At 46.1% G+C, this 24,459-nt stretch overlaps 1 protein-coding gene across 10 annotated transcripts in view; it reads right to left on the bottom strand.

Annotated features, from left to right (window-relative positions):
• CACNB2 (calcium voltage-gated channel auxiliary subunit beta 2) overlaps window positions 1–24,459 on the bottom strand; it is a 456,068-nt gene that overhangs the window by 20,126 nt on the left and 411,483 nt on the right. For all 10 annotated transcript variants that reach the window (XM_077490913.1, XM_077490914.1, XM_077490918.1 and 7 more), the window contains 3 exons: window positions 16,079–16,159; window positions 15,084–15,142; window positions 13,915–14,024 (listed from right to left, as the gene is read on the bottom strand). In XM_077490913.1, coding sequence (XP_077347039.1) covers window positions 13,915–14,024; window positions 15,084–15,142; window positions 16,079–16,159 — 250 coding nt within the window. The remainder of the gene's footprint in view (window positions 1–13,914; window positions 14,025–15,083; window positions 15,143–16,078; window positions 16,160–24,459) is intronic.

The following is a 24,459-nucleotide window of genomic DNA, read 5'->3' as shown; positions in this document are numbered from 1 at the left end:
CTAGTTTACAACCAATAATGAGATTTGCCAGCACAATACAGGCAGGGTTAATTATGGTATACATCAGCTCCCTCATAAACAACGAGATCTAAGTAGGATTGTTCAGTGCTGATGTTATCAGAGCATTTAAAATGTTTTAATTATGTTTTAAGTTATGCTATGTGAAGGAAAATATGTAACAAATATAAAGTAGGCGATATCCCAATTTGGCTGTAAAAGTGGAAATACACTTAAATTGCAGGTACAGCATGCTGGGAGTGGTAGTTCTGCAGCTGAGCGACTAGTCAGCTGTATCTGAAATCAGACAGATCAGCATGATTATAAGAGGCTGTGCTAAAGATATGTGTTCTTTGGACTTTTTTTAATGCCACTTTTTTATCTGAAGATATTTGTGGTCTCATACAGTAGAAATCACACTTTTACTGAACATATTGTACATATATGAATGAAAGGAATTTTGATTCATGCATATAAGGGAATAGAAAGGGTTAAGACAGGGAAACCTGCTGCCCCTAAAACTTTGCTGCCTAAAGCCCCGTACACACGAGCGGACTTTTCAACATTCAAAGTCCGACGGAATGATTCCGTCAGACTATTCGATCGTGTGTGGGCTGCAACGGACTTTTGATTCGCAAAAGTCTGACGGACTTTAGAAAATGGAACATGCTTCAAATTTTTCAGACGGAACTCCGCCGGACCCAGTTCCTCCGAAAAATTTGCTCGTGTGTATGCTATTCCGACGGACTAAAACCGACGCTAGGGCAGCTATTGGCTACTGGCTATGAACTTCCTTATTCGAGTCCAGTCGTACGTCATCACGTTCGAATCCGTCGGAGTTTGGTGTGATTGTGTGTGGCCAAGTCTGCTCAGTCGAAAAGTCCGTCAGAACTCTGTCGGAACTCCGGCAGAACTCCTTTGGATGTCTGTCGGACATAAGTCCTCTTGTGTGTACGGGGCTTTAGTCAGTGGCCTATAACACCTTTCTGTAGACCCAGACTTGATAACAGATGAAGGTCACACCATTGCTGATGATACAAAACCATAAAGAGAACATGTCTATGCATCACTTCACACACACACACAGCACAATACACTGCACACACAATACAGTGTACCCGGTACATACCAAAACCATCTGTCATGGCCGGGCAATAATGAAGAGGAGAATGGGATAAACCAACACCATCATAAGGAACACATACAAAAATGGAGACAACATAATGAGGAACATTTGTGAAAACTCTTCTTATGGTGTTTCTTGTATCAGCCAATCAGAACAGCTGTCCGTTTTTCAACATGTACTAAGAAATGACAGCTGGAATTTTACTGGATATTATGGAGTAACTATTTTTTTTTAATGCGTTTTCAGAAATGTCCTCAATGAATGGATCATGGGTGAAATAAAAGCTGGAGCCATGGCTGATTTTAAAGTGGTTGTAAACCTTCACATGTACCCAGTGAAGTGGCCTCAGATGATACATAGAGAGCATGAAACAAATCCTCCTACATAAGTTGTAGCTGTTTGTCTGCAGCCATATTTCCCCTACATCCAGGGCCAGATTAAGAACATCATGGGCCTGGTTCTGAGGATTTTGGTGGGGCCTTTTATAAACAATAAATAAATAAAAGTGCAAATTATTTTTTGTTATAACAAATTAAATTAAAGAGAGAGAGGGAGGATGAGAGAGAGAGAGGGGATGAAAGAGGTGTGAGGGGTAAGGGAGGGAGGATGAGAGAGAAAGGGGGGATGAGAGAGGATGCACATGAGCATGTGCGGGAAAGGCATCAATGCAGCCTGGCCAACGCAAGTGACCGAAGGCACAGAACCCAGAAGGAAGACCGGGTGAAGATGGAAGTGCCCGGGCCCCGCCGGATCACAGCACAGCACCGGAAGGCTCAGTCTGACAATTTAAGTGTACCCTAATGTGCTAATATGCTGTACATACTTGTACATTATGGAATAACCTACCCCAGGACCTCTAAAAAGTAGTAATGTTAGAAAAGTTTACTACCGCTTTAATATCACAGGAGCCTCTCATGGGGCCCCCTACTGACCCTGTGGCCCTTGGGCAGTGCCTAAGTGCATAGTTGTCAACATTTAAAAAATATTTTCAGGGACACTTTTTTTTACAAGTGCTATAGTTAGAGTAGCTGACATCCCCTATGTTCCTCTATACATCACAATAGTAATTACAAAATTAAATAAGTACTAATAATGGGGCAGAACAAATATGAAGACTGTGAGATTTCCTTTAGTTGAATTGACAAAAGTGCCCATTCTAGAGCTGGTAACATGGAGGATATTCAGTATAATTTTAAAGAACAGTTTTTGTGGGTAAGAGGCATAGGGAAGGAGTATGGGTTAGGGGGAGAAATGTGGAGGGTCTAACAGTGGGCACTATGTAAATGAGAGGAGTGCAGAGGGTATGGCAGAAGGCCCTATGTACAGGAGAGGAGTGTGAAGGGTATGACAGTGGGCAGTATGCACAGCAGAGGAGTGTAGAGGGTATGACATTGGGCACTATGTATAAGAGAAGAGTGTGGAGGGTATGATAGTGAGCAATATGTACAGGAGTGTGGAGGGTATGACAGTGGGCACTATGTACAGGAGAGAAGTGTGGAGAGTAGGACAGTAAGCAGTAATTACAGGAGAGGAGTGTGGAGAGAGGGTATGACGGTGGGCACTATGTATAGGAGAGGAGTATAGAGGATATGACAGTGAGTAGTATGTGCAGGAGAGGAGTGTGGAGGTTATGACAGTGGGCACTATGTATAGAAGAGAAGTGTGGAGGGTATGACAGTGGGCACTATGTATAGGAGAGGAGTATGGAGGGTATGACAGTGAGTAGTATGTACAGGAGAGGAGTGTGGAGGGTACGACAGTGGACACTATGTACAGGAGAGAAGTGTATGACAGCGGGCACTATGTAAAAGAGAGGAGTGTGTAGGATATGACAGCGGGCGTTATGTATAGGAGAGAAGTGTGGAGGGTATGACAGTGAGCAGTATGTACAGGAGAGAAGTGTGGAGGGTATGGCAGTGGGCACTATGTATAGGAGAGAAGTGTGGAGAGTATGACAGTGGGCACTATGTATAGGAGAGGAGGATGAAGTAATCTGGGAAGGAAGAATGGAAAGGTTTGTGGAAGGATGTTTAGGGACTGCGTAGTGGTTAAGCGGGCCATACATGGATTGAAATTATACCAATTAAGCAGAGACCAGCCATAGTCGATCTATGTATGGGCTAGCTGGTTTTACACAAGTCAACCTATTAACCAACTTGTGTACAATCAGCCTGTCAGGTTTTCCTCAAAACAATCAGTGCTGCCAGCTATAGTTAGCAACACTAATCATTGTATTCACTGGCAGAACACAATAACACTGCGGGAGTGATTGCCCCATTCACAGGTCAGCAGGCGAGAGGGTGTGTGGGGACAGGCTGGGGAGAGATACTAGTCAGTCCCTGGGTAGGCACTGGTTAGTATCAGAGCCAGATACACACAGGTTACATACGCCACGATTGTTAGAGCGAGAGCAATAATTCTAGCACTAGACCTCCTCTGTAACTCTAAACATGTAACCCGTAAAAAAATTTAAAGCATCGCTTAGTACACAATAAAAAATCGTGCTAACTTTAGTGTTTTTATTATGAATGAAACAGTTTCTTTCCAAAAAAGGGTTTGAAAAATTGCTGCGCAAATATCGTGTAACATAAAAAGTTGCAAAGACCACCATTTTATTCCATAGGGTATCTGCTAAAACAATATATAATGCTTGAGGGTTCTGAGTAATTTTCTAGCATAAAATAAATGATGATTTTTACATGTAGGAGAGAAGTCTCAGAATGGGCCTGGGTGGCAAGGGGTTAATTATCATAAGTAATATACAAATAATTATTATAAGCACTGTGAGGTCATCCTCTCAGTCTGCTGCAGAGTGTTCCAGCTTGTATTTATACTGGCCGCTCTGTATGTAGCTTCTGACAGGCTGTGCAAGGAGTCCCATATCTTCGGAACCAGAGATGATAGCAGCCCCATATTTTATGGTGTGGGTCTTTAGCTACATACCCCCCAAATGTGGGGTCTCTGTGACTCCTGATCGCCGAGCTACAATCCTTGAAGTCAATCTTTTTTTTTTTTTTTTTGGGCAAATGGGCCTACCTTGAGAAATAGCCCCTATGTTAATCCGGCCCTGCCTACATCCATTCAAAGTTAATAATTTACAATGCTTGTCTGAGCCGTTATGAAAAAAGAGGGTGGAGAGCTGAAGTTACACTATGCAGAGTACAGTGAAGAGAGCTCTGACAGCTGAATGGAGGGAAGAGACACCCCCCCCCCCCCAGCACAAAGGAACAGAGCTGGAGCTGTCAATCAGCTGGAAGTCCCTCCCCTGTCACCTTTTTTTCTCTTAGTGTCAGAAAAACCTGTAAGAATTGATTCATCCTGATAGCAGAGGAATGGCACCTAGTGCTCTAGATCGAGACAAGTAAACACTATAGAGGGATATGCTTTGTTCATATGGCTGAGGATTACAACCACTTTAAGGACTACAATAATTTATTAAAAGAAAAACCCACATCAAGAGAAATACAGGACATTTTACAGAAAATGCTAGCTGCCTGGCTGATTCCAGCTTTATTAGCTTGTTAGAGTCACTAATCAGACACGTGCATGCAAAAAAGACAAGTGAACTCAGAACTCTACATTCGTGTTCTGAGTCAGTAATGGAAAATACTAAAATTTCAGGATCAGTATGACATCCTCAGTACAGATGTTCTTTAAAAAGATTCTATCATTGAGAAAAATAATCTGATGCCTCTGTGAATCCTTTTGTTGCTTTGAAAGTTAACAGGGCAAAGCGTTCCACCCCTACACATGCCTGATGGCTCATTAATATAATGGACTGGCCAAGGAGGTTGCTTTGCAGTTCTTTAGTTCCCAGCACCCAGATGGGTTTCATGCAGTGACGGCCCGTCCATAAGGGGTGCAGGGGCGCCGCCCCCCCCCAATCCATGCGCCCGACCCCTAATTTACAAGCAGGGCACCGGATGCATTGATTTCAATGGGGGGGGGGGGTTTAAAAGCACATGATTAGAGACAGATGCTCTAATTGGCTTAAAAAAGGGAGGGCTTGGGGCACAGAGCACTGCTCCCTGAGCCCACCCAGTTGTGTGACAATAGCATATTAATGTTCTTTATTGTCTTTCTGATTCTCCACCTGGCCAATCAGGAAGCGGGTCCTGAGAACCGAATGACTAAGAGGAGACACGGTTGTATTGGCTGCCGAGTAAGTGGGAGGAGATGCAGGAGAAACCATCGTGAAGCCGAGGAGGAGATGCAGGGGAGGCCACCGTGCAGCCGCAAAGGCGGAAGCTCTGCCCGCAACCTAGATGTGGTAAGTGCGGGGCTGGTGGGGCGACTGACTGACTGGGGGAGGGGGTCACCAGTGATTTGTTTGCCACCCCCCTAAAAATGGAGCACCAGCCGCCACTGGTTTCAAGATAATGTCACCTTGCTTCTTTGGTTCCATGTAATCAATTCATTACATTATGGAAGGTAAACATATAAAGTTGTCCTTTTAGTTTAGTTTACATTTGCTTACAACAGTTTTTTAGACACAAACATTATTGGACAATGGAAGAGTGAAGTAACATTGCTTATAACTATTAATGGTAATGCTGAATGTAGCGCACTTTAGGGTCATATCTGAACACAAGTTGAAACTAAAAGAAAAGTTTAACATTGAAATGTGGGATGAATTGCAGCTCTGGAGATCTTTAAAGTTCAGTCCATTAGTAATTGCAATAATTACCTTAGGAAGTTATTAAAGCGGATCTTCAGTCATTTTTTTTATCTTTCCATCTATTAAATCTTCTGCCCTTGTTGTTTTAACTTTGGATAGTAAAACATTTTTTTTTCTGACAGTAAATACCTTATACAGCCCATTTCCTGTTTATTGTCTGGTCATTCGCCTAGGCTTATGACATCATGCACATCTCTCTCTCTCACTCTCGTGAGAGTTTGCCAGGAAGGGAGGGGGATGAGTCATACGAGGGCCAATGAGAGCTGCATAGCAGGAGGTGTGCCTCTGTGTATCTGTGTAAATTTAGGAAGTGAACAGGCAGCAGCTTCAGCTGCCCACAGTAAAAATGGTTGCAGCCAAACTCAAAGGAGGGAGATTTCTGCAGCATATTTGGCAAGTACAGAATCACAGTATATATAAAATAATATGCAAAGTGGTTGGAGGGAAGCTTCAGAATTGCAAAGATGTTTTTATTACAAATTATGTGAGCACGCTGCAGTTCCTCTTTAAATTAGTTATGTGTAATACCATATTTTACCAGGTGGTGGTGCTGCAGGAAAATCTGTGATTACTGGTGTCTAGTGTAAGAAAACCTAAACCAACCAAAAAAAGGACTCTTTAAGGCTGCATTCACACTTTCATGTAGCAGGAACATGCGTTCCCGCTCACTATTTTGGTTGAGCGATTTGCACACTATTTCACGTGTCGCGCGCTTTGCAGCTCATTCACTAAATGGGCTCCCCTATACACTTTTGTCATCTGAAAAAAAAAAATGAAAAATCCGTATTCTCTGAATTTGTTTGATTGGTGGATGTTTATTAAAATATTTCACACTGTGACCTTCCACTTATCACATGCCTGGCGAAGGGGTCCGGCATGACTCCGAAAGATTGCACTACTTTTTGTGATGTGATCATGCTGCAATAAAATTGTTTGGCCTCTACCTGATGATCCGTGGTGTGCTGACAAATATCCTCATTATTATGTTTTAAAACTCTCATTGTACAACGATTGCAGCAGAATCAATTAATGTTTGGGGTGCCAACAAAGAATAAAGGCATGCAAAAGTGCATTGCCCATTCTGCTGCAATTTGGGATCAAGGACAGAATTGCAGTGATTTTGCCCGCGATCTCAAATCGCAAGATGTGGACGGGGCCTAAAACTGAACCTAATCTTGGAGTGGGGCTGCGGTATATCTGCACTACAAGGATTAAATGTTTGCTTTTGTCTAGGGTACCTTCAAGTACAGTTTTACTTACCTTACCCCTCACTTCCAAAGGGTTCCTCCCTTCCCAGTCCCCGAAGTTTCTTTACTTCAGCGCTCTATCTGTTGATCATACTCCCACATCATCACATGCAATGCTGGACCAGCAGCCCTACACTGTAATGAGATTGCCGAGTGCCGCTCACAACCTGAACAATCGGAGGGAAGTGGAGCGTGCCAGCTGGCTGGGGACTGAAGTGTAAGATAAGAAAAAATGAGTTTTTTAATGGTACCCTAGACAAAAATCAACATTTTAAACTCCGAAACTCCGCCGGACCCAGTTCCCATCAAGAAATCCGTTTGTCTGTATGCTAGTCCGACGGACAAAAAACTACGCTAGGGCAGCTATTGGCTACTGGCTATGAACTTCCTTATTCTAGTCCGGTCGTACGTCATCATGTTCAAATCCGTCAGAATTGATTGTGTGTGGCCAAGTCCGTTCATTGGGAAAGTCCGTTGGAACTCTGCCGAAAGGGGGAGACATCGCCCCCTTACGATGTCACAGTCCCGGAGGATGCTGGGACTGTCGCCATGTGACATCAACCCATGTGACCAACCCATGTGACATCAACCCATGTGACACTGCCCCTTGTCCCTATATAAGTGGCAGCGCAGCACGTCCCTGGCATTGCGGCCAGAGAGAACGTCGAGTCAATATCTCCAGGAGAAGAAGAACGGAAGGCGGCGGCGGCGGCGACAGAAGACCGGGCCACCGCCTGTAAAAGAGCTATAAGAAGGCGCGGTGGCCCGGCAGAAGAACCGAGGAGGGGGACAAGACCCCTGAAGTCGGAAGAAGAGGCCGCGGCGACGAAGAAGAAACCTGGGCTCCTCCGCTAGTAAAAGAGCTACAAGAAGATAGCGGAGGAGTCCGGCGAGAAGACCCCCGAAGACGGAAGACCCCCGGAGCTGTGCAATAAATTATTTTATCTTGTGTGTTGTGTTTTTTTTTGTACTTTATTTTACAGGTGAATGGGCAGGGGTACATTGTACCCCATACTCATTCACATAGGGTGGGGGGCCGGTATCCGGGGGCCCCCTTATTAAAGGCGGCTCCCGGATTCCGATAAGCCCCCCGCCCGCAGACCCCGACAACCAACGGCCAGGGTTGTCGGGAAGAGGCCCTTGTCCTCATCAACATGGGGACAAGGTGCTTTGGGGTGGGGGGGGCCGCGCGACCCCCCCTTCCCCAAGGCACCCCCCATGTTGAGGGCGCGCGGCCTGGTAAGGCTCAGGAGGGGGGGGGGGCGCTCGCTCGTCCCCACCCCCTTTCCTGGCCGGCCGGGTATCGTGCTCGGATAAGGGTCTGGTGTGGATCTGGGGGGGACCCCCATGCCGTTTTTTCGGCGTAGGGGGTTCCCCTTGGAATCCATACCAGACCTAAGGGCCTGGTATGCTCTCGGAGGGGGAACCCACGCCAATTTTTTTTCAGAAATTTGGCGTGGAGCTTCCCCTTCAGAGCTCATTCTCTGATTGGCCACGGCAAAAGTCGCCTGGCCTGGGGCGACTTGTAAGTCGCCCCAGGTCGTGTCTGAAAGTCGTGGTCAAGTCGTCTCCAAGTTGCCTCACAAAGTCGTCCTGAAGTCGTGTCGCCCCTGTGTGAACCGAGCCTAAAAGTGCTTAGGCTAATTTCCTTGAGTTATAACAATAATATTTTACAATAACATGGTTACAGAGTTACGTTTGTCAGGATGAGAAAAGACACATGTCTGGTGGAGTTGTTCATGGTAGCCAATCAAACCTCAGCTTGTTCAATGAAGCTTTGAAAAAAAAAAAAACCTAAACCCACAGCTGATCCAGAGGAAGAAAAAAAAATGCACACTTCAATTTTTTCAATCCGTTTGCACAGGGAAAAAAAAATGCCTCCTGATCCTCTAAGGCAGTGGTCTCCAAACTGCAGCTTGCAGGCTGTATATGGCTCTTTGCTTGCCTTTAGATCACTGTTCCTCTAACTGATATGAGGCCCTATTCCTGCCACTGACACCAACAATGGGGCTTTATTCCTGCCACTGACACCAACAATGGGGCTTTATTCCTGCCAATGACACCAACAATGAGGCATTATTTCTGCCACTGACACCAACAATGGGGCTTTATTCCTGCCAATGACACCAACAATGGGTCATTATTCCTGCCAATGACACCAACAATGAGGCATTATTTCTGCCACTGACACCAACAATGAGACATTATTTCTCTCACGGACACCAAAGATGGGGCATTATTCCTCCCTCTGACACTAAGGATGCGGCACATTCCTCCCATTGATATAAACGATGGGGCATTATTGCTCCCACTAATACTAATGATTGGACACTCTTCCTTCTCCTACCAACCGCAGGCGCTATGTAACTGGGGCAATTTGTACTCCCACTGGCCACAGTCTGGCCCCCTAAAGTTTGAAGGACAATAAAATGGCACTTTGTTTAGATACTACTTGGATTAACAATATATAGGGGATGATTTACTAAAACCGGAGAGTGCAAAATGTGGTGCAGCTGTGCATAATAGCCAATGAGCTTCTAACTTCAGCTTGTTCAATTAAGCTTTGACAAAATCCTGGAAGCGGATCTTCAGATTTTACACTAGTTTTAGTAAATCAATCCCACTGTCTTAATTTTGAAACTTTTAAGCCACCTATATTCTGTGCATTTTGAAACAGATCCATCAGTTTTTAAAACAGTCTAGACTCTAAAGATTTGGCTAAAACTAGCACATGTGGAAGCCTATTTCACATTGTACCAGTTATTTCTGCATGCAAAGGTTAAACCTCTTTTCCTCCAAGTGCAAAGAATTCCCCCCTGTACTTTGTATTGACCATAAAGTGAATAAATTTCCACCAAGTTTACTATAATAACTATTTATGTATAAAAGCGACATTAAACCTTCAGGTTTTTTACAAATGTTATACTGTTATTCAATGTATTGCACAGGGTAGCCCTGTTCTTCCTCTTCTGGAGTCCCTCGGAAGTGCTCCGGGCTCCTCCACTTCAGCAAGTGCTCCCATGGGAGAGCACCTCTCATAGGAGCACTAATGGGGGCTCGCTCCCGAGCCGCCTTGTCTGTGTCCATTGACACAGATAGGGTGGCTTGGCCTGCTCCCCGCTCGCTTGTCACAGAATTTGATTGACAGTAGCGGGTGCCATTGGCGGCCACTGCTATCAATCTGTGCAGTGAGGCAGGACAGAGCCAGGAGAGCCGTGGCTCTCATGCATATTGCAGGATCGGGCAAGTATAAGGGGGGGGGGGGGGCAGGGGGAACAGTGGAAATGTATGTAGCAGAGAAGGTTTTTTTTACCTTAATGCATACAATGCATTAAGGTAAAAAAAAACAAAAAACTTAAGTCTTTACAACCACTTTAATAGAAAAGTGATCATATTACTAAAAAAGTGATAGTTGACAGTTTTGTTCCCTATGACCAGACAGCCAAATGTCTTTTATACTCTATCACATCACCACATCAGAGTCTCCCCATCATCACATCAGAGTCCTCCATCACATGGTTCTCTCTTCACATCAAATTCCCCCATCACATGGCCCCCAATTAGACAATCCCTTCATCATAGAACGCTCAATCACACAGTCTAGATAAAGGCTTACCTGTAGGTCCAAGAAATATCTCCTAAACCTACACGTTTTAGGAGATATTTACCGAAAAAGACAGGCACCGCTGTCTATGGCGCATGTGCCGTAGACAGCGGCGCACAGGCGCATTGAGCGCGGCACAGTCAACGGTGAATATGCCACGCATGGCGGCTCCTGTGCGCATGCGTGGGAGTGAAGTCATTGCGGCTTCGCCGAATGACAGCAGCGGAGCAGCGAAGACCCACTGAGAAGATGGATGCTCCGGACTACAGGGGACAGCGGTGACTTCGCTGGCTCCTGTGTCAGGTAAGTGACACATAATGGGCTACTATGCGATGCATAGTAGTCCATTATGCTTTACCTTTGCAGGGAATGAAAGAGGAAGTAAACTCATCAGGGTTTACTTCCTCTTTAAAGTCCCTCTTTTGTGTCCCTATATTTGCTTGTAATTGGGATGTGGTGCTTGTTTTGGTCTTTCATTGCCCAAAACCTGGTGTCTAAGGCTGGATTCACACCTATGCATTTTTAGAGCTTTTTTCAATTTGGAGATTTGGACTACAGTCCATTTAACATTGTTTCCTATGGAACACGTTCTGTAGTGCAAATCTGCAAAATGCAAAATGCACAAAAAATGCGTAGATGTGAATCCAGCCTTATACCTGAAATAGGTGAGTGACGTTAGAACTTCTGGTCTTGGTTTCAGGAACTAGAAAAATGCTGAAGCCATTGGATCAGTATGACAGTCAAGAAAGAAGCATTTTTAGAAGGAAAGGGCAGTTTCAGTGGTCTACATGTTTATTTCAGTATAGGTTTCCTTTTAGTATTTTATTTATTATTGGTACTTGTATAGCACTGTCAATTTACGTAGCTCTTTACATATACAATATAATATACATTCACATCAGTCACTTTGGCATGACTTATTTTTAAAGCACAAAATATACAACCCTTGGAACAGTGAATAATATGCATATAACTAGAAGCATACATGTTTTTATTGTGCATTAAACAACTTTAATTATTATGATTCCAGATCCCTTTGTACATGTGCAACACTGTCCTCTTTTCTGCAGACATTACTCTGCATTTCTGTTAGAGACACCTTGTTAGTCTTCAGCCTGAATCTCTCATTGGAATAAGTGGCGTAGTCAGGGGGAGGAGAGTATTTTGCTCAGCTTGATTCACATTGCAGCAGAAGAAAGAAAAGCGTGGGCTCTAAATAACAAACATATCTCAACAATGCAATTGCTACTACGAGCAAAACAGTGGTATGTTCATTAACCACTTGAGCTTCAAAAAATGTCCCCCCCCCCCCCCTCAATGACCACAGCATTTTTTTCTATTCAGCACTGTGCTAATTTAACTGGCAATTGAACGGTCATGTGATGGTGTACGCCGGTGGTCATCAACCCTGTCCTCAGGGCCCACTAACAGGCCAGGTTTGCAAGATAACTGAAATACATCACAGGTGATATCATTTGCTGCTCAGTGATTGCAGTATTCTAGTCTGCATCTCCCCAAGGTAATACATAAAACCTTGCCTGTTAGGCTGCTTTCACACTGGGGCGGTATTCAGGCGTTAAAGTGCTAAAAATAGCGCCTGTGTAGCGCCTGAAAAAAACCGGCCCCTTTCACTCCAGTGTGAAAGCCGGAGGGCTTTCACACTGGAGCGATGCGCTGGCAGGACGGTGAAAAAAGTCCTGCTAGCCGCATCTTTGGAGCGGTGAAGGAGCGATGTATTCACCGCTCCTAAACCGCTCCTACCCATTGAAATCAATGGGACACCGCGGCAATACCGCCGGCAAAGCGGCGCTTTGCGGGCGGGTTTAAGCCTTTTTTGGCCGCTAGCGGGGGTTAAAACCACCCCGCTAGCGCCCGCAGACCGCCGCTAAGACGACGGTAAAGCGCCGCTAAAAATAGCGGCACTTTACCACCGACGCCGCGAAAGCAGCCTTAGTGGGCCCTGAGCACAGAGTTGATGACCACTGGTGTACGCAAATGATTTGTGTAATTTTTTTTTTCACACAAATCAAGATTTCCTTTGGTGGTATTTGATCACCACTAGGTTTTTTATTTATTGCGATATAAAATACAGAAACAAATTCTGAAAAAACCCTGATATTTTCTACTTACTGTTATAAAACATATAAAAATAAATGTGCGCCCCAAACCCGGAAAAAGGGGCGCAACGTAAAGGTGCTGGAGCTGCTGGAACTACTTTGGGCGGGTGGCAAGCGGTTAAAGTCAACCTGTGCTTTACCCATGCTGGACAAGACAGCAGTTCACATCATGGTAGGGATTACGTGATATGGAAATTCAAGTATTTATATAGTTAACTAGTCCTCACTGACCTTGATATCTGCAGACACTGTGGAGCAATTCATCCTCAAAGTTCTTTCAAGTTATTCTCTTAGCACGTTAGCTCACGTGGCACCCCTTTTCCAGCAACAACTCAACAGTTCAGGTTACCCTGCTTATTCTTCCCAGCAGTGACACATCATCTCGGCTCACCCTGCTTACCCCTCACAACAATGACTTAGTGGCCTTCTAGTATTTTAGTAAGTAATAGCTAAGAGAAAGAACTCTGGAAGGAGGGAGAAGGGTGAGCTGAGCTGCTAAGTCACTGCTGGGAGGGGGAAGCGGGGTGGGCTGAGCTGCTGAGAGAATGACTTGAACATTTGCTGTGAACTTTGAAGATGTACCTACCTTTCTTGTACTCCCATACTAGGTCACTATAAGGCTGGGTTCACACATGTCCTGCTATGGTTTGCAGTCCAGAGTCTGTCGCGTTTCTGTTCACCAGTTCAGGTGCGATTCAGGTGCTAATTTGTACCTGAACTGAACCCAAGAATGCACAGGACACGTTTTCACCACAGCTGGCCCAGACATGTGTGAACTGGCTCTATGAAAAGCCGTTCACATTCACATGTTATGTGAATTGGATGCAGTTAAAAATACATTCTATTCATATACTGTATATGGGAACTCAGCCTAACACTGGAGAATCCTATGTAAATTTAAATTTACACAGGTCTATGCACACTACCCAAGCCGCATGTGGCAGGCCTGGTGACTGGCCACTCAGGTACATAGCACAGCACTGTGGGAAGACCACCCAACCCAACCCAACTATATCTAAAGTTCTGGAGAAAGAGTTCAACAAACAAAATTTGGGGGATACACTCTAAACATTGATGAACGTTCTAGGAAACATAACTGCAACAAAATGTATAAAATAAGAGAAGGAAAAAAAAATGCAACCAACCTAAACTTGATCGTGTATTGGATCTCTCTATAATTGCATGTTTACTAGGATTATTTAATACTGAGCGTTTGGCAAGCGAGATGTCAGCAGTGACCCGTGTAATGGATATTCTGGAGAGAAAAAAAATGCAAGACAGTGATTAAATTGATACTAAAGCTCATAATACAACAATATCACAATAAGCACTAATTAAAAGGAACAGTCCATCCATACAGGACGCTGTATGAAATAAACAGGGCAGCCATTGATGGATCGATCTGTCTATGGACAGGCTGGTTGTATTGAAGTTGATCCACCGATCAACCAGCCTGGCAGTGATCATTCTGATGGCTGGGAAACCTCCCACTGTCAGAATACAATAGCACAACAAAAGGGATTCCCCCATCAGTGCTCATTGTGTTGATGTGGGAATCAAGCAATTTTAATATATCCTATTTTGGGGTAAAGCCAAATATCATTTATATTCCTCCATTTGGCACCAACCCTGAACCTCAAATAAACAAAATGTGTCTTTCCACATACATCTCCATCAACGTGGGTGGCGGAAAAAGACCTACAATGAAGGGATTTTAAATTTGGCATATTACGGGACATAACACCATCAAATAAATTCTAATTCTTTATTATAAATGTAAAATCCAGTTAAAACAACAATATCAAGGTACATGAGTGTCAACTTGTTTCAACTATAATGACACATGTCATATAAATATGTAAAGACACAACACCAAAAATATTACATTATTTGAAAAGACTGGCATGATGCAGCGACGCGTTTCATTAAAATGCTTCTTCAGGATACACGGCGTTCAAGGATAAATGATGTAACTAAACAAAACATATACATTGATACACTTTGCTGGGATTGTATTTGGAAAGACACATTTTGTTTTTTCGAGCAATTTTCTTTCCTTCATCCAGTGGTGTTGCAGTACTTTTTGTTTAGTAAGAGGTCAATGATCTACTTTAGCAAAAAAAGGTTTCTGCAAGAGTTCCCCTTTAAGCCTTTTGTTACGTGCTGTGGGGTATGTTTTTACAATCATGTCCATGAAGTCTGAATGAGATTTTGAAAACTGGAAATTCACACCAGAAAAAGTTAAGCAGCTTCATCATTTAGGCAAAAAAATAAAAAAAAGTAATACATTGGTACAAAGCTGGCTGCCACTTACCTCCCTTCAAATCTGTGTTTTAAGAAGTCAAATAATGCTTTCTGCATCATATCTGTCACCTGCAAGGAAACAAAACCGAAGACATGAGACACAGGGCTAGTGCTCACAGAGCAGATCTGTTTATTTCATCTATATACAGTAAATATATATATATATATATATATATATATATATAGACACACACACAGTATCTCCCAAAAGCGAGTACACCCCTCACATTTTTGTAAATATTTTATTTTATCTTTTCATGTGACAACACTGAAGAAATTACACTTTGCTACAATGTAAAGTAGTGAGTGTACAGCTTGTATAACAGTGTAAATTTGCTGTCCTCTCAAAATAACTCAACACACAGCCATTAATGTCTAAACCGCTGGCAACAAAAGTGAGTACACCCCTAAGGGAAAATGTCCAAATTGGGCCCAAAGCATCAATATTTTGTGTGGCAACCATTATTTTCCAGTAAAATCATGCTTGTTATACTCACTGTGAAACCTAAAGGGTTAATCCTCTGCATTGAGTAAAAAGGCAGTTAGAACCTGTCTTCTCTGATCCTCCCCTTTTTTTCCACTGTACCCAAACCATCTTCCGATAGAACAGAGGCTAGGGGACAGGCTGCACATGCTCAGTTTAGTGTGTATTGCTAGAGAGTTATTTTTTTTCCTTGGGAGAGTGCATGTGATCAGGACATAACCAATCAGCAGACAGAGGGTCAAGGGTCCTGCAGCCTCAGAGGACAGTCAGCGCAGAATGAAAACTCCTCCTACAAGCTTTAACCAGACACTGATAAATGTCACAAGAGTGCTCTCACTGCTGATGAGAAAAGGTATTTATCGGGTTGTATTTACTAAACTAATTGCATTTCTATGTTCTGTGTACTGTGGGAGACCAGATATATGAATGCAGGCTCCTGGGTTTAGTAACACGTTCATTTTTGTAATACATCAACTTGAATAAACTAAAGTTTTTTTTATGTTGAATGGTGTGCGCCTTACCTCATATCCTTTTAATGAAGGCCCCACTAGAACTACAGGTCTCATAGAAGGCACTACATCGTAAGGAGGAATGTGCTCTGTCTGTGCAAAAAGGGAACACAGTCAAACAGATCATATGGATGTTAATGTATCCTTATAGACTAAGGCTATAGGAAATTCCCAGAAGCATAGCATATCTACCATGTTTCTGCATAATGCCATATAGTGAATTCTGAATTAAAATGTAGACTCATTTAATCACATGGTTCACCAAACCTCATGGTGGCACAGTGCCATAAGGTTTGCTGCAGCACATTTTTGGAAAAGAGTCAGGGACTTCTTATCCGTATTTCTTGCATGTATTGCAGCCTTCTCTACATGCTGCACGAATCGCCGTAATGTTATGTCTCTTCCTTTTTTGGCCACTAGAAGCCGATGCAAGTGCCCGGCGATCACGATCACCGCCGGGCTCCCGCAATCGCTCGGGGCACACGAGAACCAGGATCTGTGTGTGTAAACACACAGTTTCCGGTTCTCTGAGGGGAGAAGAGACAGATCGTCTGTTCATACAGAGTACGAACAATGATCTGTCATCTCCCCTACACAGTCCCCTCCCCCCTTCAGTTAGAACACACACTAGGGAACACAATTAACCCCTTCATTGCCCCTTAGTGTTAACCCCTTCCCTGCCAGTGACATTTTTACAGTAATCAATGCATTTTTATAGCATTGATCGCTGTATTAAAGTCAATGGTCCCAAAAATGTGTCAAAATTGTCCGACGTGTCCGCCATAATGTTGCAGTCCCGATAAAAATCGCAGATCGCCGCCACTACTAGTAAAAAATAATAATAATAATAAAAATGCCATAGAACTATCCTCTATTTTGTTGACACTATACATTTTGCACAAACCAATCAATATACGCTCATTGCGATTTTTTTTACCAAAAATATGTAGAAGAATACATATCGGCCTAAACTGAGAAAAAAAAATGTTTTTATATATTTTTTTGGGGGTGGGGGGGATATTTATTATAGCAAAAAGTTAAAAATATTGTGTTTTTTTCTAAATTGACGCTCTTTTTTTTGTTTATAGCGCAAAAAATAAAAAAAATGCACAGATGATCAAATACCAGCAAAAGAAAGCTCTATTTGTGGGAAAAAAGGATGTCAATTTTGTTTGGGTGCAACGTCGCACAACCGTGCAATTGTCAGTTAATGCGATGCAGTGCAGTATTGCAAAATGTGCTCTGGCCAGGAAGGGGGCAAAATCTTCCGGGGCTGAAGCGGTTAAGACCCCTTTCACACTGCGGGCATTTTTCAGGTGCTACAGCACTAAAAATAGCGCCTGCATAGCGCCTGAAAAAAGCAGCTCCATTTACTCCAGTGTGATCGTGTGCTGGCAGCTTTTTTGGAGAGGTAAAGGAGTGATGAACTCACCGCTCCTCCACTGCTGCTCCCCATTGAAAGCAATGGGGCCGTGCTGCGATATCGCCGGAAAAATGCCGCTCCGGCAGAGTTTTGCGGGTGGGTTTAACCCCTGCTTTAGAAAGATTTCCTCCTTCTTCCTGTAGTGTCTCTGGGACAGGAAGTAAAGGGAAATCCCCTCGTCAGGTGACAGACTGAATTAATCATCTACTACTCTATCCAAAACTTAAAAGAGAAAAGTTTTTGACTTTATATACAGTGTATTCATAAAATATTCAGACCCCCTTCACTTTTTTTTTAATTTTGTTATGTTGCAGTCTAATACTACAGTCGTTTGCATTCATTTTTTTTTTTCATTAATCTTCACACAGTACCCCATAATGAGTGAAAATAGAATTTTAGAACTGCCCATGAATTCATAAAACAGAAAAAACTGAAATATCACATTGGTATAAGTATTCAGACCCCTTGCAACAACACTTGAAATATAGCTCAACCTTTTCTTTTGATCATTGCTGAGATATTTCTACACCTTGATTGGAGTCCACATGTGGTAAATCAAATTAATAGGACGTGATTTGGAAAGGCGCACACCTCTCTATAAGGCTAGGTTCGCACCATAGCGATGCGGGAATGCCGGGAATCCGCTGCGTTTTCCCGCATCGCATGCCTCCCGCCGGCAGTTCACACTGCCCTATGCGGACTGCTGGGAGTGTCAATGAAATCTTAATGACACCCCCAGACCAGTCCGCATATCGCAGTGCGATCTGCAAACTCGGACAGGAATCGGATCGCATGGTGTGAACACCCATGCGATCCGATTCTGCTGCGGACCAAAAAAAGGGTCCTGTGCGAGTTTGCGGCGGGTGCGATGCGAATTCAGCCATACTATCTGTATGGCTGAACTCGCAGTGCACAGACAGATCGGATGTGATTTGCACTGCAGTGCGGTGCGAATCACATCCGGATCTCCCACCCGCAGCAGTGTGAACCCAACCTAAAAGGCCTCACCACTGACAATGCATAATGTATCAGAGCAAAAGCCGTGAGATCAAAGGAACTGCCTGCAGATCTCAGAGACCGGATTATTGCAAGGCACAGATCTGGGGAAAGCTACAAAAAGAAATTCTGCTGCATTGAAGGTTCCCAAGGGCAGAGTGGCCTCCATAATTCTCAAATGGAAAAAGTTTGGCACAACCGAGACTCTTCCAAGAGTGGATCTCCAAATCAAACTAAGCTATTGGGGGAAAGAGGCCTTAGTAAGAGAGGTGACCAAAAACCCGATGGCCACTCTGACTGAGATTCTGTGTGGACATAGGACAAAGTTCCAGAAGGAGAACCATCACTGCGGCCCTCCAACGATCTGGGATTTATGGCAGAGTGGCTAGACATATATACAAAAACCTGTGATATTGATAACACTTAACTGTGGCAAAATTAGACTAGAACTAGACGAGGGTGGGTTTCCCTATGCACCAAAAGACCACCTAACTAAAACTTAACCTTTATTGTAAATCATAAAAAGTATGTAAATGACCATAACAGGTATACCTATAAGATGAGGTCAATGCCATTATATATATAAAAATCAACGTTCTATCTCTATGTGGTATTATTAACATCTACCAAGTTTAAATGGTATAGTATATAGTATATGTATAGTCTCTTGAATATATATATATATGTATAGACAATATGAGGGTTATAATTTCCTCCTATATTCAATATAAAGGTCCCAGGCTATATTAGAGGATATGTAAATTAAAGGTCTACTCACCAACAGCACCTGGTAGCATGAGATGGGGGTATATCTGTCTCTCCTCCCATCTATTGGCCACATAAAAAATGAGATTAACAGAAAAAGGGAAGGTATGCTAGTAAATACTGTCTTACTGAGGATATGGGCAATCTATCTTTTGCCCTATGAAATGATCTACCTCTTAGATATGCGATGTGTACACTCATCCATGTGGACACGAATAACCACTGATTGACGAGCCCCATATATCACCATATCCACAAAAAAGCTTCTCTCTTAATAAGGACTACATTGACACAAGGCATATCTCACCCCACAAAAAAGAAAAATGGAGGGGAGGTGGGAAAGAATATGACAGGACAAAAACTTAATCATGGGAACCTAAATGAAAATAAAGTCAGGCTCTCCTCAGCCCAGCCACAGCAGCACGTAGGGAGACAATCTGCACCCATCCGATGGGGAGATCGAGGGCCACCCGCTCCACGGCCACTAGGGGACCCTCTGCCGTTCCTCCGGGGCCCGCAGCCGACCTCCGGACCTATTTTTCCCCGTCGGACGCTCCGGCCGGCGGGACTCCCAAGATGGCGCCGGCCGCGCTGGAGGCGCCGTTACAGGCCTCATCCCCGGCCTCGAGTGAGAGGAGCGGTTACCGGTCGGGTACCGCGGCGGACGGGACGCCTCCTCAATCCAGGGCAGCCGACCGGATTCCCGCAGCGGTGAGTGCTAGGCAGCCCCCGCCCGCACACCAGGCCACCAGATCAGGCCCGAGGCCTACAACGAGGCCCCTCTCTCCGGACGCTGGCGCATCCAACCCCCCCCGGCACTCTGAGCAACACGCGGCTATGAGGGACCTGAGCCCACTGCAGTGGGGCCAGGGATCCCCTCCGCACAAGACGCCCGACTGGGAGCAGGTCAGTGGGGAGGCCTGGGGGGAGGCAAGTGGCCGCACTAGGCCGGGTCAGCACCCAGGGTACTTGGGGAGCGGATCCCCTCCCCCCCCAACGGACACACAATGCACGGGGGCCCTCCCTAGGCTGCTGCGGGCGGCATCGGACCCCCTCCTCCCCACTAGTTCCCTGGGGTCCCCTCCTTCCATGGAGGACACTGATTTTCCAGCCCTCCCCCCCCCGGGAAACCCGCTACCCTGGCCTCAGCGGGGACAAGGGGGTGTGGAGGAGCCCCGAATGGACCAAGGAGTCCGGTCCCCATCACCCAAGCCCCAGAGACAGTCCTCCTCGTGGGCCCCTAACCCGCAGCGACACCGGAGTGGCTCCCCAGCCCCTGTTGCGCATAGATCGGGCGTAGACCCGTTTCGAGAAGTGGGACGGACCCGCATGACTCCCCTGTCGCAACCACCTCCTCGGCACGGGGTGTGGGATTCCCATACCGGGCCCCCCCCAGACTCACGGGAGACAGACGATGGACCCCACGGACCTCCACTGCCGTCCCTTCTGTATCCGACTGGGGGCGACCCCGGGGGGCCCCCCCCCGAACCTGCTCCCACAATGGCAGCAATACCTACAAGCAATCCCCACTAAGGAGGACTTTAGGCAATTGATAGAGGATGTTAAATCAACCTGTCGCTCAGAAATACAAATGTTGCACTCCGGTCTCAAGCACTTAGCGGATCGGGTGGAGATGGCCGAGGAGGAGATACAGGAGACTAAAGTGGCGATTCACAGGACCCAAGCACAAGGTGCCAACCATCGTATGCTCCTGAGAGACATGCAGCGTCATGTGGAGGACCTGGATAACAGGGGGCGTCGGCATAACGTAAGAGTGCGGGGGATTCCAGAAGCGGATGGGCCGGAAGATCTCCAAATTATCCTGCAAGAAATATTTAACAACCTTCTGGGGGAACCCCCCTCCAAGTTTATTGAAATGGACAGAGCTCACAGGGCCTTGCGCTCCAAAGGCGCGACTTCTACCCCCAGGGATGTCATCTGTAGAATCACTTCGTTCCACATTAAAGAGGACATAATGAGACAAGCCCGCCTGGCCCGGGTGGTGACCTTTCGTGACATCCCAGTGCAGCTCTTCCCAGACCTATCTTGGCTCACACTGCAGAAGCGTAGACTTCTTCAACCATTGCTCCGTACATTGCAGGATGCTCATATTCCATACCGCTGGGGATATCCGTTCGCTCTTACAGCTAAACATCAAGGCAAGACGGCAACCTTGCGGTACCCGGAAGATCTACGAACCTTTTGTGAGGACCTGGGGCTTCAACCCCCCCAGCTGCCTGACTGGGATCTTGTGGCTGCGCAGCCCCCCGCCCCAACCCTGTGGCAGAAGGTCCCCTCCCGCCAACGTCCTCGCAACCGGGAGGCCCCTAAGAAGACGGCCCGCCAAGGAAAGGGCTGAAGTTCTGCATGGCGGCAAGTTTTGTGTATCTTTTTCTCCTTTTTTGATCCCGTAGGCCCGCGGGGCGTAAGGGATCGCGGCCCGTTTTGTTTGTTGGTTGGCCGGTGGACTGATGTCCGGACTCTCCGAACTTGCCCTCTTTTTCTGCCTCAAGAGCTCCCGTTTTTTTACTTATTTTTTCTCCTCCTACCAAGTGCCTTCGTGCTGATGTTGAATTATGTTTTTCTTAAGGCTGATGTAAATGTGAGACTGAGACCATGGGTTTGCCACTGTCTCTGTGTCACCCCCCTTCTACCCGGATGCATTGGTGTTGCATCCGGGATTTTGGGAACTGTCTGGCGGCTGCCGTCGCAGGGGCGTTCCCTCAGCTCCCCCCACCTCTTGCCCCCGGCTTTACCTACGCCGATTGACGGGGGGGGCTGGACTCCCATGCGGCCGCCAGGCCCGGCCCTCGGGTTCGGGTCCTGGTGGCCCCCTGGTAATCCGATCAGACCTGAGCGATCTGCCTGTTCATGGTCTCCTATGGTTCAATTTTGTAATGTACAATAGTTGTTTATTTAATGTGTGCACCTATGTTTGCGATACTAACCTCTTCTTTCTCTCCCCTTCTCTGCTTTTTCCTCTCCCTCTCCCCTCCCTGTACTCTCACCGTGTCGTGGCTGGTGGGCATTGTGGAACTCCTCTTAGAGCCCTTTCTCCGGAACAAGCTACCTCCTGGCTCCTGGCGGTCGTCCTGCATGGTGGATTACGGGTAAGAACCAGCTTACGTTCTCATTCCCCTGACATGACTGATGGCTAAGATTTTATCCCTAAATGTCCATGGACTGAATTCTAACGGGAAACGGCATCTGGCACTTAGGGAATTCAGGCAGTCGGGAGCGGATATCGTCCTTGTCCAGGAGACGCACTTTGATAAGGGGGGGTCCTTCGCTTTCGCCTCTCGATACTTTCCTTTAGCTTACCTATCCTCGGGACCTCACAGGAAGGCCGGCGTGGCCATCCTGATTCGTCATGGAGCCCCTTTCACCTACCTTGATCACTATGGGGATCCCGGGGGAGGCTTCTTGATACTTAAGGGCAAGTGGGGATCCCAGCCAATTACCCTATGTACCCTGTACGCCCCAAATGTCCGTCAACATAGATTTCTCTCCAGACTCCTGTCCCGCTTGTTCAAGACAGATCATGGTTACTTAGTGGTGGGGGGTGACTTTAATATGGCTCACTCCGCTATTGCGGACCGTTTGGCGACATCGACCCGGCCCCCCTCCGCTAAAGTACTTAGGGATTCGAAACTGTTTCGCCAGCTGACCCGCAGACACGCTCTTTTTGACGTCTGGCGGGCCCTTCACCCGGCGGACCGGCAGTATACGTTCTACTCAGCCCCGCACCAGCTGCACTCCCGCATAGACTACTTTTTTACCAACAATTCCACGCTGAGAGTGGCCCGACGAGCCCATATCCTACCAATTTCATGGTCGGACCACGCGCCGATCCTATTAACACTGGATCTAGCGGCTCCAGTAAGTAGACCCTACAATTGGAAACTCAACACCTCTCTCCTGCAACATTCCCCATCGCAGGCGGAACTGGTCTCAACCTTGAAACTCTACTTTGCTGAAAATGCGACCCCGGACATTGCTCTCCCCACTTTGTGGGAGGCCCACAAGGCGGTCATCCGTGGAAAGTGCATGGCTCTGTCTTCTGCTTTAAAGAAGGACGCAGAGGCCGCTAGATTGCGAACGGAAAAGGAGCTGGGGCAGCTGGAAAGGAATATGCAGGCTTCTCCGTCACTGCGACTCCTCCGGAAGATCACTAAGCTTCGCACGGTGCTTAAGGATCTGGCGCTCCGCCGGGTAGAAAAGACTATGCTGCGGGTTAGGCAGACGTACTACGACAGGGGCAACAAGGCGCACTCACTCTTGGCAAGGAAACTTAAAGATAAAACCCTCCTCTCTACCCCACATCAGATTAAAACTAAAAACAACACAGTAGTTTCTCACCCTAAGGAGATAGCAGACACATTTGCGAAATTTTATGAGGAGCTGTACAACAGCGACGACATACCCAGTGCTCCCCTGTCGGCGGAGCTTTCCCAGCGTATGCACCAATATTTGACAGACAGTGGGATCCCCCGCATTCGAGACCTGGATATGGCCTCTCTGAATATGCCCATTACGGAGGAGGAAATAGAACTGACCGTCAAGTCACTACCGGCTCATAAATCCCCGGGTCCGGACGGTTTACCCTACGAATACTATAAAACGTTTCTGCCCCTTCTGCTCCCTTACTTGGGCAGATTGTTCAATGCGTTTCTGTTACATACCCCGGTCCCTTCCGATATGCAACGCTCCTTCCTCACCCTGATACCGAAGCCTGATAAGGACCCTATTCTCTGTGCCAATTATAGGCCCATTGCACTCCTGAATGCAGATCTGAAGATCTTTACGAAACTCCTTTCCCTCCGGCTCAATAGGGTCCTACCCTCCCTCATCCATAAAGATCAGGTGGGCTTTGTCCCTCTTCGCCAAGCCGGCGACAACACTAGAAAGGTCATAGATTTAGTCGACGTGGCGAATAGGGGGGGCATCCCGTCTTTGCTTCTGAGTTTGGATGCGGAAAAGGCATTTGATAGACTGGGGTGGCCCTTCCTGTTCGCCACGTTGCAGCACATGGGGATGAAGGGACCGTTCCTGCGGGCAATACGCCACCTTTATTCCAACCCGTCCTCCCAGGTTAAGACCCCCTTCGCTACCTCCTCGGCGTTTTCGGTCTCCAATGGCACGCGCCAGGGCTGTCCCCTGTCGCCTTTATTATTTGCTATCTGCGTGGAACCCCTGGCGGCGTCCATCC

The sequence above is a fragment of the Lithobates pipiens genome, unplaced genomic scaffold, assembly GCF_037356315.1.
Source record: "Lithobates pipiens isolate NorthernLeopardFrog02 unplaced genomic scaffold, aLitPip1_a1.2 Scaffold_19, whole genome shotgun sequence".
Classification (NCBI taxonomy): Eukaryota; Metazoa; Chordata; class Amphibia; order Anura; family Ranidae; genus Lithobates; species Lithobates pipiens.
Note: the sequence above shows the minus strand (reverse complement) of the source record. Positions and strands in the feature narration are given on the sequence as shown.